This window comes from Schistocerca piceifrons, unplaced genomic scaffold (assembly GCF_021461385.2).
Source record: "Schistocerca piceifrons isolate TAMUIC-IGC-003096 unplaced genomic scaffold, iqSchPice1.1 HiC_scaffold_1544, whole genome shotgun sequence".
Taxonomy (NCBI): domain Eukaryota; kingdom Metazoa; phylum Arthropoda; class Insecta; order Orthoptera; family Acrididae; genus Schistocerca; species Schistocerca piceifrons.
The window spans coordinates 10,575,016-10,589,195 of NW_025727396.1; the positions used below are offsets into that span (position 1 = coordinate 10,575,016).

The window sequence follows — 14,180 nt, forward strand, 5'->3', positions numbered from 1 at the left end:
GTTTCATCGTCAATAAGAAGGTCCAAGATATACAGTAAACATATAGTGAAGCATCGGAATCTAAAACTGGTCTCACAGGAAATGTTCAAAGCATAGTCAGTAAGAAGAGTCATTCTTCTTGTACTTTAATCGGCATTGTGCCTTTTCTATTTAATTCCGATGAAATTTCTGTGTTTCGTCGTCAATAAGAAGGTCCAAGGGATAGAGTAAACCAGAAGTGAAGCATCGGAATCTAATACAGGACTCACAGGAAAGGTTCAAAGCATAATGAGCAAGAAGAGCCAGTCATCTTGTATTTGAGTAGGCATTGTGCCTTTTGTATTTAATTCCGATGCAATTTCTGTGTTTCGTCATCAATAAGAAGGTCCAAGGGATACAGTAAACCTGAAGTGAAGCATCGGAATCTAAAACCGGTCTCACAGGAAAGGTTCAAAGCATAGTGAGTAAGAAGATGCAGTCATCTTGTATTTGAGTCGGCATTGCGCCTTTTCTCTTTAATTCCGATGCAATATCTGGGTCTCATCATCAAGAAGAAGGTCAGAGTGATACAGTATACCTGAAGTGAAGCATCGGAATGTATAACTAGTCTCACAGGAATGGTTTAAGACATACACAGTAGGAAGTGTCAGTCTTCTTGTACTTGAGTCGGCATTGTGCTTTTTGTATTTAATTCCGATGCAATTTCTGTGTTTCATCATCAATAAGAAGGTCAGAGGGATACAGTAAACCTGATGTGAAGCACCGGAATCTATAACTAGTGTCACAGGGATGGGTCAAAACGTAGACAGTAGGAAGAGTCAGTCTTCTTGTACTGAAGTCAGTATTGTGCCTTTTGTATTTAATTCCGATGCAATATCTTTTTTTCATCGTCAATAAGAAGGTCCAAGGGATACAGTAAACATATAGTGAAGCATCGGAATCTAAAACTGGTCTCACAGGAAATGTGCAAAACATAGTCAGTAAGAAGAGTCAGTCTTCTTGTACTTAAATCGGCATTGTGCCTTTTCTGTTTAATTCCGATGCCATTTCTGTGTTGCGTCGTCAATATGAAGGTCCAAGGGATACAGTAAACCTGAAGTGAAGCATCGGAATCTAAAACTGGTCTCACAGGAAAGGTTCAAAACATAGAGATTAACACTCTCTGTACCAGGCCTATTTTATGCACCCGTCCCTAGAAACCGGGCAATTTTACCAATATTAAAAAAATTACTGCATCAAATCTACTGTTTGGATTGTGGCAAATTTGGTACCATCTTGAAGCTGCACATTTCTACTTTAATTCTGAGTGAAAGAAACTACTTTACAATGCACAGCTTTAAGGTACAGTTATAGAAATCACTTAGATGTTTTAAGAATTTAGAAAAAGTCATACGAATAAGGGAATACAATTGTGATTTATTTTTAACCAAAATTGTGGCACTACATTACATGTTTCTGATAGTATACAGTATTACATATAAATTTCACACAGAATCATATTGTTTTTTAGTGTGGAAAATTTTAAAGCAAGGTTCCAGGCAGAGTGCAACGCCACACTGTTCACATTCGTATCGTGTCTCTTTGCGAGAAGCCTTGCCACTCTGTTTCTTGCTCCTGGAACTGCACACGTGACACACACGAGCAGCATACTTCTTAGTAGTTGCAGGTATGTGCTGCAAAAAATGTCTCTTTGTTAGCCGACCTACAGTTCCTTCATTTCTTGGAATGAATTCAAGTGTGTCGTCTTCAACAAGCTGAACTGCAAGCACTGTTATAAAGTCTGTTATTGTAATTTTCTTCCTGTGCACTGCATTGTACAGCCAAAATGCATTTGATACTCCCATAAGCAGCAAATGGAAATATAATTTTCGCCACCATTTCACAGTTCTGTGCTGGAACGGATTGTACTGCAGGCGTTGGTCTCCAATATCCACTCCAATTTTATTGAGGTTGTAATCAAGTACCTGAAGTGGTTTCAATACTACAGACCCATTTCTCTTAGTATGCGTACCAAATGTTGCTTGATGCCTTGTAGACAATGTATACACATCTCTCTTATCTTTCCACTTCATTGCCAATACATTATCTTTACGCCGAAAAGACATTTCGCCCTTTTTCAGCGTAGCAGATACTAAATCTTTAGGCAATCCTTTCCTGGATTTGTTCACAGTACCAACAGCTCCAGTGCCTTTCTCTGCCAGTTGCTGAAATAGCTCTGGACTGGAATAAAATCGATCTAAATACACAGTGTGGCCTTTGTTCAGCAAGCTGCTGTCAGACAACAATCGCAAAATAACCGCAGACGAAGAATTGTCAACAATATGCTTACCAGCATAAACTTCAAAATTTACAACATAGCCACTACTGGCTTCAGCAACAGCATATACTTTCAGTCCATACTTATGAGGCTTATTTTGCATGTAAACACGGAAACTCACACGACCTCGAAATGGGCAAATTCCTTCATCAATTGTCACTTTTTCTGAGGGACGATATGCCTGGATACATCGCTCCTTCAAATTATTATAATATGGCAAAACTTTGTAAAGTGGATGAAATCCATCTTCGCCTGGTTTTTTCTGATTTGAATTGTCAACAAGATGCAAGCATGACAGTATCTGAGTGAAACGCAAACGGCTCATGACATGGGGACAAAAGTTACAACTAAGAACAGGATTAGTGCTCCAATGGTCCGCAATTTTGGGCTTTTTCGAAACACACATGTGGAAAATAATACCCAAGAAACGCCTCATCTCACTTATAGTCACTGGCTTCCACGAACTCAAAACTGAATGGGGCTTCAGATTATTTCCTCTTCTTTTCTTCTGTATTGTCTGTGATGCATACAAATTTGTCTGTCTCTTGAGTTCATTTACGTCACTGTCAGTAAGGAACACTTTACTGCAATCCAGTACAGAACTCGACTCATCAATATCCACTAGTATCTGCCTGGGTGTCGTGTTGACAGGCAGAGGTCGGTAGGTGTCAACTGCAGTCCACTCACTGTCTTTCGGATACGGCACAGCTGCTGGATTTGAAGCAACACCTTCAACATCATTCTCGTCTTCATCTGAAGACAAACTGTCATCAATCTCGTCTTCCAAAAAGAATATCACATTATGTGTAACTACATACATCGTTTACACATGTTCAACAGATATGTGCGTACTGCACAATTACGTGGAAAATTCGGAAATACGTACCTTCAAACACACCATTGCATTCAGAATCGTCTGAATCACTCTCTACATTATCCAGAGTGTCGCTATGATTGATCAAATCCGCAATTTCTGCGTCTGATAAACCGCGCCGAAACATGATGACAAACAACTGAATGATATACAGACTGAGAACGCAAAGATAAGTTTTAACATGAATTACAGCGCTGCCGTGACATCTATGGACGCATTTTGTTAATAAACATCTGAAAAACGTATAGCGCTGGCCAAACCCGTAGAAATAACGTTGCAGTGTTTTGAATGAAATTAAATGTAGCGGCCCGTAAATTTTACGGGCTTGGTGATTTTCGCGCGATCCCAGGCCCGTAAATTTTACGGGCTTGGCGCTTAGAGTGTTAAGAAGAGCCAGTCATCTTGTGTTTGAGTCGGCATTGTCCCTCTTGTATTTAATTCCGATGCAATTTCGAAGTTTCATCGTCAATAAGGCGGTCAGAGGTATACAGCAAACCTGAAGTGACGCATCGGAATCTATAACTAGTGTCACAGGAATGGTTAAAAACATTGACAGTAAGAGGAGTCAGTCATCTTGTACCTATGTCGGCATTGTGCCTTTTGTATTTAATTCCGATGCAATTCCTGTGTTTCATCGTCAATAAGAAGGTCCATGTGGTACAGTAAACCTAAAGTGACGCATCGGAATCTATAACTAGTGTCACAGGAATGGTTAAAAACATAGTCAGTAAGAAGAGTCAGTCTTCTTGTACTTAAGTCAGCATTGAGCCTTTTCTATTTAATTCCGATGCAATTTCTGTGTTTTATCATCAATAAGAAGGTCAGAGGGATACAGAAAACTTGAAGTGAATCATCGGAATCTATAACTTGTGTCACAGGGATGGTTCAAAACGTAGACAGTAGGAAGAGTCAGTCTTCTTGTACTTAAGTCGGCATTGTGATTTTTGTATTTAGTTCCGATGCAATTTCTGTGTTTCATAGTCAATAAGAGGGTCAGAGGGATACAGTGAACCTGAAGTGAGGCATCAGAATCTATAACTAGTGTCACAGGAATGGTTCAAAGCATAGACAGTAAGAAGAGTCAGTCTTCTTGTACTTAAGTCAGCATTGTGCATTTTCTATTTAATTCCGACGCAATTTCTGTGTTTCATCGTCAATAAGAAGGTCAGAGGGATACAGTAAAACTGAAGTGAAGCATCAGAATCTATAACTAGTGTCACAGGAATGGTTCAAACAATAGTCAGTAAGAAGGGTCAGTCTTCTTGTACTTAAGTCGGCATGGTGCCTTCTGTATTTAATTCCCTTGCAATTTCTGTGTTTCATCGTCAATAAGAAGGTCCGAGATATACAGTAAACATATAGTGAAGCATCGGAATCTAAAACTGGTCTCACAGGAAATGTTCAAAGCATAGTCAGTAAGAAGAGTCATTCTTCTTGTACTTTAATCGGCATTGTGCCTTTTCTATTTAATTCCGATGAAATTTCTGTGTTTCGTCGTCAATAAGAAGGTCCAAGGGATACAGTAAACCTGAAGTGAAGCATCGGAATCTAATACCGGTCTCACAGGAAAGGTTCAAAGCGTAGTGAGCAGGAAGAGCCAGTCATCTTGTATTTGAGTCGGCATTGTGCCTTTTGTATTTAATTCCGATGCAATTTCTGTGTTTCGTCATCAATAAGAAGGTCCAAGGGATACAGTAAACCTGAAGTGAAGCATCGGAATCTAAAACCGGTCTCACAGGAAAGGTTCAAAGCTTAGTGAGTAAGAAGAGGCAGTCATCTTGTATTTGAGTCGGCATTGTGCCTTTTCTGTTTAATTCCGATGCAATATCTGGGTCTCATCATCAAGAAGAAGGTCAGAGTGATACAGTATACCTGAAGTGAAGCCTCGGAATGTATAACTAGTCTCACAGGAATGGTTCAAAACATACACAGTAGGAAGTGTCAGTCTTCTTGTACTTGAGTCGGCATTGTGCCATTTGTATTTAATTCCGATGCAATTTCTGTGTTTCATCGTCAATAAGAATGTCAGAGGGATACAGTAAACCTGAAGTGAAGCATCGGAATCTATAATTAGTGTCACAGGAATGGTTCAAAACATTGACAGTGGGAAGAGTCAGTCTTCTTGTACTTAAGTCGGCATTGTGCCTTTTCTATTTAATTCCGATGCAATTTCTCTGTTTCATCGTCAATAGGAAAGTCAGAGGGATACAGTAAACCTGAAGTGAAGCATCGGAATCTATAACAAGTGTCACAGGTATGGTTCAAAACATAGTCAGTAAGAAGAGTCAGTCTTCCTGTACTTAATTTGGCATGGTGCCTTTTGTATTTAATTCCGATGCAATTTCTGTGTTTCATCGTCAATAAGAAGGTACAAGGGATACAGTAAACATACAGTTAAGCATCGGAATCTAAAACTGGTCTCACAGGAAATGTTCAAACATAGTAAGTAAGAAGAGTCAGTCTTCTTGTACTTAAGTCGGCAATGTGCCTTTTCTATTTAATTCCGATGCAATTTCTGTGTTTCGTCATCAATGAGAAGGTCCAAGGGATACGGTAAACCTGAAGTGAAGCATCGGAATCTAAAACAGGTCTTACTCGAAAGGTTCAAAACATAGAGAGTAAGAAGAGCCAGTCTTCTTGTACTTAAGAAAGCATTGTGCCTTTTCTATTTAATTCCGATGCAATTTCTGTTTTTTATCGTCAATAAGAAGGTCAGAGGGATACAGTAAACTTGAAGTGAAGCATCGGAATCTATAACTAGTGTCACAGGAATGGATCAAAACATTGACAGTAGCAAGAGTCAGTCTTCTTGTACTTAAGTCGGCATTGTGCCTTTTGTATTTTATTCCGATGCAATTTCTAAGTTCCATTGTCAATAAGAAGGTCAGTGGGATACAGTAAACCTGAAGTGAAGCATCAGAATCTATAACTAGTGTCACAGGAATGGTTAAAAACATTGACAGTAAGAAAAGTCAGTCTTCTTGCAGTTAAGTCAGCATTGTGCCTTTTCTATAGAATTCCGATGCAATTTCTGTGTTTCATCGTCAATAAGAAGGTCCAAGTGATACAGTAAACCTAAAGTGAAGCATCGGAATCTATAACTAGTGTCACAGGAATGGTTCAAAACATAGACAGTAAGAAGAGTCAGTCTTCTTGTACTTAAGTCAGCATTGTGCCTTTTCTATTTAATTCCGATGCAATTTCTGTTTTTTATCGTCAATAAGAAGGTCAGAGGGACACAATAAACTTGAAGTGAAGCATCGGAATCTATAACTAGTGTCACAGGAATGGATCAAAACATTTACAGTAGCAAGAGTCAGTCTTCTTGTACTTAAGTCGGCATTGTGCCCTTTGTATTTAATTCCGATGCAATTTCTAAGTTCCATTGTCAATAAGAAGGTCAGTGGGATACAGTAAACCTGATGTGAAGCATCGGAATGTATAACTAGTCTCACAGGAATAGTTCAAAACATAGACAGTAGGAAGTGTCAGTCTTCTTGTACTTGAGTCGGCATTGTGCCTTTTGTATTTAATTCCGATGCAATTTCTTTGTTTCATCGACAATAAGAAGGTCAGAGGGATACAGTAAACCTGAAGTGAAGCATCGGAATGTATAACTAGTGTCACAGGAATGGTTCAAAACATTGACAGTGGGAAGAGTCAGTCTTCTTGTATTTGAGTCGGCATTGTGCCTTTTCTGTTTAATTCCGATGCAATATCTGGGTCTCATCATCAAGAAGAAGGTCAGAGTGATACAGTATACCTGAAGTGAAGCATCGGAATGTATAACTTGTCTCACAGGAATGGTTCAAAACATACACAGTACGAAGTGTCAGTCTTCTTGTACTTGAGTCGGCATTGTGCCTTTTGTATTTAATTCCCATGCAATTTCTGTGTTTCATCGTCAATAAGAATGTCAGAGGGATACAGTAAACCTGAAGTGAAGCATCGGAATCTATAACTAGTGTCACAGGAATGGTTCAAAACATTGACAGTGGGAAGAGTCAGTCTTCTTGTACTTAAGTCGGCATTGTGCCTTTTCTATTTAATTCCGATGCAATTTCTCTGTTTCATCGTCAATAGGAAAGTCAGAGGGATACAGTAAACCTGAAGTGAAGCATCGGAATCTATAACAAGTGTCACAGGTATGGTTCAAAACATAGTCAGTAAGAAGAGTCAGTCTTCCTGTACTTAATTTGGCATGGTGCCTTTTGTATTTAATTCCGATGCAATTTCTGTGTTTCATCGTCAATAAGAAGGTCCAAGGGATACAGTAAACATACAGTTAAGCATCGGAATCTAAAACTGGTCTCACAGGAAATGTGCAAACATAGTAAGTAAGAAGAGTCAGTCTTCTTGTACTTAAGTCGGCAATGTGCCTTTTCTATTTAATTCCGATGCAATTTCTGTGTTTCGTCATCAATGAGAAGGTCCAAGGGATACAGTAAACCTGAAGTGAAGCATCGGAATCTAAAACCGGTCTTACTGGAAAGGTTCAAAACATAGAGAGTAAGAAGAGCCAGTCTTCTTGTACTTAAGTCAGCATTGTGCCTTTTCTATTTAATTCCAATGCAATTTCTGTTTTTTATCGTCAATAAGGAGGTCAGAGGGATACAGTAAACTTGAAGTGAATCATCGGAATCCATAACTGGTGTCACAGGAATGGATCAAAACATTGACAGTAGCAAGAGTCAGTCTTCTTGTACTTAAGTCGGCATTGTGCCTTTTGTATTTAATTCCATTGTCAATAAGAAGGTCAGTGGGATACAGTAAACCTGAAGTGAAGCATCAGAATCTATAACTAGTGTCACAGGAATGGTTAAAAACATTGACAGTAAGAAGAGTCAGTCTTCTTGCACTTAAGTCGGCATTGTGCCTTTTCTATTTAATTCCGATGCAATTTCTGTGTTTCATCGTCAATAAGAAGGTCCAAGTGATACAGTAAACCTAAAGTGATGCATCGGAATCTATAACTAGTGTCACAGGAATGGTTCAAAACATAGACAGTAAGAAGAGTCAGTCTTCTTGTACTTAAGTCAGCATTGTGCCATTTCTATTTAATTCCGATGCAATTTCCGTGTTTTATCGTCAATAAGAAGGTCAGAGGGTTACAGTAAATTTGAAGTGAAGCATCGGATTTTATAACTAGTGTCACAGGGATAGTTCAAATCATAGACAGTAAGAAGAGACAGTCTTCTTGTACTTAAGTCGGCATTGTGCCTTTTCTATTTAATTCCGATGCAATTTCTGTGTTTCATCATCAAGAAGGAGGTCAGAGGGAGACAGTATACCTGAAGTAAAGCATCGGAATCTATAACTAGTGTCACAGGAATGGTTCTAAACATAGACAGTAGGAAGAGTCAGTCGTCTTGTACTTGAGTCGGCATTAGGCCTTTTGTATTTAATTCCGATGCAATTTCTGTGTTTCATCGTCAATAAGAAGGTCAGAGGGATACAGTAAACCTGAAGTGAAGCATCGGAATCTATAACAAGTGTCACAGGAATGGTTCAAAAAATAGACAGTAGGAGTCAGACTTCTTGTACTTAAGTCGGCATTGTGCCTTTTGTATTTAATTCCGATGCAATTTCTGTGTTTCATCGTCAATAAGAAGGTCCAAGGGATACAGTAAACCTGAAGTGAAACATCGTAGTCTATAACTAGTGTCACAGGAATGGTTCAAAACATAGACAGTAGGAAGAGTCAGTCTCTTTGTACTTAAGTCGGCATTGTGCCCTTTGTATTTAATTCCGATGCAATTTCTGTGTTTCATCATCAATACGAAGGTTCAAGGGATACAGTAAACCTGAAGTGAGGCATCGGAATCTATAACAATGGTCACAGGAATGATTCAAATCATAGTCAGTAAGAAGAGTCAGTCTTCTTGTACTTAAGTCGGCATGGTGCCTTTTGTATTTAATTCCGATGCAATTTCTGTGTTTCATCGTCAATATGAAGGTCCAAGATATACAGAAAACTTATAGTGAAGCATCGGAATCTAAAACCGGTCTTACTGGAAAGGTTCAAAACATAGAGAGTAAGAAGAGCCAGTTTTCTTGTACTTAAGTCGGCATTGTGCCTTTTCTATTTAATTCCGATGCAATTTCTGTTTTTTATCGTCAATAAGAAGGTCAGAGGGATACAGTAAGCTTGAAGTGAAGCATCGGAATCTATAACTAGTGTCACAGGAATGGATCAAAACATTGACTGTAGCAAGAGTCAGTCTTCTTGTACTTAAGTCGGCATTGTGCCTTTTGTATTTAATTCCGATGCAATTTCTAAGTTCCATTGTCAATATGAAGGTCAGTGGGATACAGTAAACCTGAATTGAAGCATCAGAATCTATAACTAGTGTCACAGGAATGGTTAAAAACATTGACAGTAAGAAGGGTCAGTCTTCTTGCACTTAAGTCGGCATTGTGCCTTTTCTATTTAATTCCGATGCAATATCTGTGTTTCATCGTCAATAAGAAGGTCCAAGTGATACAGTAAACCTAAAGTGAAGCATCGGAATCTATAACTAGTGTCACAGGAATGGTTCAAAACATAGTCAGTAAGAAGAGTCAGTCTTCTTTTACTTAAGTCAGTATTGTGCCATTTCTATTTAATTCCGATGCAATTTCTGTGTTTTATCGTCAATAAGAAGGTCAGAGGGATACAGTAAATTTGAAGTGAAGCATCCGATTTTATAACTAGTGTCACAGGGATAGTTCAAATCATAGACAGTAGGAAGAGACAGTCTTCTTGTACTTAAGTCGGCATTGGGCCTTTTCTATTTAATTCCGATGCAATTTCTGTGTTTCATCATCAAGAAGAGGGTCAGAGGGATACAGTAAACCTGAAGTAAAGCATCGGAATCTATAACTAGTGTCCCAGGAATGGTTCTAAACATAGACAGTAGGAAGAGTCAGTCTTCTTGTACTTGAGTCGGCATTAGGCCTTTTGTATTTAATTCCGATGCAATTTATGTGTTTCATCGTCAATAAGAAGGTCAGAGGGATACAGTAAACCTGAAGTGAAGCATCGGAATCTATAACAAGTGTCACAGGAATGGTTCAAAAAATAGACAGTAGGAGTCAGACTACTTGTACTTAAGTCGGCATTGTGCCTTTTGTATTTAATTCCGATGCAGTTTCTGTGTTTCATCGTCAATAAGATGGTCCAAGGGATACAGTAAACCTGAAGTGAGACATCGTAATCTATAACTAGTGTCACAGGAATGGTTCAAAACATAGACAGTAGGAAGAGTCAGTCTTTTTGTACTTAAGTCGGCATTGTGCCTTTTGTATTTAATTCCGATGCAATTTCTGTGTTTCATCATCAATACGAAGGTCCAAGGGATACAGTAAACCTGAAGTGAGGCATCGGAATCTATAACAATGGTCACAGGAATGATTCAAATCATAGTCAGTAAGAAGAGTCAGTCTTCTTGTACTTAAGTCGGCATGGTGCCTTTTGTATTTAATTCCGATGCAATTTCTGTGTTTCATCGTCAATAAGAAGGTCCAAGATATACAGAAAACATATAGTGAAGCATCGGAATCTAAAACTGGTCTCACAGGAAATGTTCAAAGCATAGTCAGTAAGAAGAGTCACTCTTCTTGTACTTAAGTCGGCATTGTGCCTTTTCTATTTAATTCCGATGAAATTTCTGTGTTTCGTCGTCAATAAGAAGGTCCAAGGGATACAGTAAACCTGAAGTGAAGCATCGGAATCTAATACCGGTCTCACAGGAAAGGTTCAAAGCATAGTGAGTAAGAAGAGCCAGTCATCTTGTATTTGAGTCGGCATTGTGCCTTTTGTATTTAATTCCTATGCATTTTCTAAGTTTCATCGTCAATAAGAAGGTCAGAGGGATACAGTAAACCTGAAGTGAAGCATCGGAATCTATAACTAGTGTCACAGGAATGGTTAAAGCATTGAGAGTAAAAAGAGTCAGTCTTCTTGTACTTAAGTCGGCATTGTGCCTTTTGTATTTAATTAGGATGCAACTTCTGTCTTTCTTCGTCAATAAGAAGCTCCGAGGGATACAGTAAACCTGAAGTGAGGCATCGGAATCTATAACTAGTGTCACAGGAATGGTTCAAACCATAGACAGTAAGAAGAGTGAGTTTTCTTGCACTTAAGTCGGCATTGTGCCTTTTCTGTTTAATTCCGATGCAATTTCTGTGTTTCATCGCCAATAAGAAGGTCCGAGGGATAGAGTAAACATATTGTAAAGCATCGGAATCTAAAACTGGTCTCAGAGGAAATGTTCAAATCATAGTCAGTAAGAAGAGTCAGTCTTCTTGTACTTAAGTCGGCATTGCGCCTTTTCTATTTAATTCACATGCAATTTCTGTGTGTCGTCGTCAATAAGAGGGTCTAAGGGATACAGTAAACCAGAAGTGAAGCATCGGAATCTAAAACCGGTCTCACAGGAAAGGTTCAAAACATAGAGAGTAAGAAGAGCCAGTCATCTTGTATTTGAGTCGGCATTGTGCCTTTTGTATTTAATTCCGATGCAATTTCCAAGTATAATCGTCAATAAAAAGGTCAGAGGTATACAGTAAACCTGAAGTGAAGCATCGGAATCTATAACTAGTGTCACAGGAATTGTTAAAAACATTGACAGTAAGAGGAGTCAGTCTTCTTGTACTTAAGTCGGCATTGTGCCTTTTGTATTAAAATCCGATGCAATTTCTGTGTTTCATCGTCAATAAGAAGGTCCAAGTGATACAGTAAACCTAAAGTGAAGCATGGGAATCTATAACTAGTGTCACAGGAATGGTTCAAAGCATAGTCAGTAAGAAGAGTCAGTCTTCTTGTACTTAAGTCAGCATTGTGCCTTTTCTATTTAATTCCGATGCTATTCCTGTGTTTTATCGTCAATAAGAAGATCAGAGGGATACAGTAAACTTGAAGTGAAGCATCGGAATCTATAACTAGTGTCACAGGGATGGTGCAAAACGTAGACAGTAGGAAGAGTCAATCTTCCTATACTTAAGTCGGCATTGTGATTTTTGTATTTAATTCTGATGCAATTTCTATGTTTCATCGTCAATAAGAGGGTCAGAGGGATACAGTAAACCTGAAGTGAGGCATCAGAATCTATAACTAGTGTCACAGGAATGGTTCAAAGCATAGACAGTAGGAAGAGTTAGTCTTCTTGTACTTAAGTCGGCAATGTGCCTTTTGTGTTTAATTCCGATGCAACTTCTGTGCTTCATCTTCAGTAAGAAGGTCCAAGGGATACAGTAAACGCGAAGTGAAGCATCGGAATCTATAACTAGTGACACAGGAATGGCTCAAAACATAGCCAGTAAGAAGAGTCAGTCTTCTTGTACTTAAATCGGCATTGTGCCTTTTCTGTTGATTTCCGATGCAATTTCTGTGTTGCGTCGTCAATAAGAAGGTCCATGGGATACGGTAAACCTGAAGTGAAGCATCGGAATCTAAAACCGGTCTCACAGGAAAGGTTCAAAACATAGAGATTAAGAAGAGCCAGTCATCTTGTATTTGAGTCAGCATTGTCCCTCTTGTATTTAATTCCGATGCAATCTCTAAGTTTCATCGTCAATAAGGCGGTCAGAGGTATACAGCAAACCTGAAGTGACGCATCGGAATCTATAACTAGTGTCACAGGAATGGTGAAAAACATTGACAGTAAGAAGAGTCAGTCATCTTGTACTCAAGTCGGCATTGTGCCTTTTGTATTTAATTCCGATGCAATTCCTGTGTTTCATCGTCAATAAGAAGGTCCAAGTGACACAGTAAACCTAAACTGAAGCATCGGAATCTATTACTAGTGTCACAGGAATGGTTCAAAACATTGTCAGTAAGAAGAGTCAGTCTTCTTGTACTTAAGTCAGCATTGAGACTTTTCTATTTAATTCCGATGCAATTTCTGTGTTTTATCATCAATAAAAAGGTCAGAGGGATACAGAAAGCTTGAAGTGAATCGTCGGAATCTATAACTTGTGTCACAGGGATGGTTCAAAACGTAGACAGTAGGAAGAGTCAGTCTTCTTGTACTTAAGTCAGCATTGTGATTTTTGTATTTAATTCCGATGCAATTTCTGTGCTTCATCGTCAATATGAGGGTCAGAGGGATACAGTGAACCTGAAGTGAGGCATCAGAATCTATAACTAGTGTCACAGGAATGTTTCAAAGCATAGACAGTAGGAAGAGTCAGTCTTCTTGTACTTAAGTCGGCATTGTGCCTTTTGTATTTAATTCCGATGCAACTTCTGTGTTTCATCTTCAATAAGAAGGTCCAAGGGATACAGTATACCTGAAGTGAGGGTTTGGAATCTATAACTAGTGTCACAGGAATGGTTCAAAACATAGACAGTAAGAAGAGTCAGTCTTCTTGTACTTAAGTCAGCATTGTGCATTTTCTATTTAATTCCGATGCAATTTCTGTGTTTCATCGTCAATAAGAAGGTCTGAGGGATACAGTAAACCTGAAGTGAAGCATCGGAATCTATAACGAGGGTCACAGGGATGGTTCAAAACGTAGACAGTAGGAAGAGTCAGTCTTCTTGTACTGAAGTCGGCATTGTGCCTTTTGTATTTAATTCCGATGCAATTTCTGTTTTTCATCGTCATAAGAAGGTCCAAGGTATACAGTAAACCTGAAGTGAGGCACCGGAATCTGTAAATAGTGTCACAGGATTGGTTCAAAACATAGACAGTACGGAGAGAGAGTCTTCTTGTACTTAAGTCGGCATTGTGCTTTTTGTATTTAATTCCGATGCAATTTCTGTGTTTCATCGTCAATAAGAAGGTCAGAGGGATTCAGTAAAACTGAAGTGAAGCATCAGAATCTATAACTAGTGTCACAGGGATGGTTCAAAACATAGTCAGTAAGAAGGGTCAGTCTTCTTGTACCTAAGTCGGCATGGTGCCTTTTGTATTTAATTCCCATGCAATTTCTGTGTTTCATCGTCAATAAAAAGGTCCACGATATACAGTAAACATATAGTGAAGCATCGGAATCTTAAACTGGTCTCACAGGAAATGTTCAAAG

General features: G+C 38.8%; 1 protein-coding gene across 1 annotated transcript; it reads right to left on the minus strand.

Annotated features, from left to right (window-relative positions):
• Positions 1 to 1,463: 1,463 nt before the first annotated feature.
• Positions 1,464 to 3,116, minus strand: LOC124734620 (piggyBac transposable element-derived protein 4-like). The gene has a single exon (XM_047248552.1). The coding sequence runs from the start codon at positions 3,114 to 3,116 to the stop codon at positions 1,464 to 1,466; it is 1,653 nt and encodes a 550-aa protein (XP_047104508.1).
• Between the last annotated feature and the right edge of the window lie 11,064 nt (positions 3,117 to 14,180).

What these genes read in the sequence shown, in the direction of transcription:
- LOC124734620 (XM_047248552.1), bottom strand. Translation starts at nt 3,116, where the DNA reads ATGTATGTAGTTACACATAATGTGATATTCTTTTTGGAAGACGAGATT.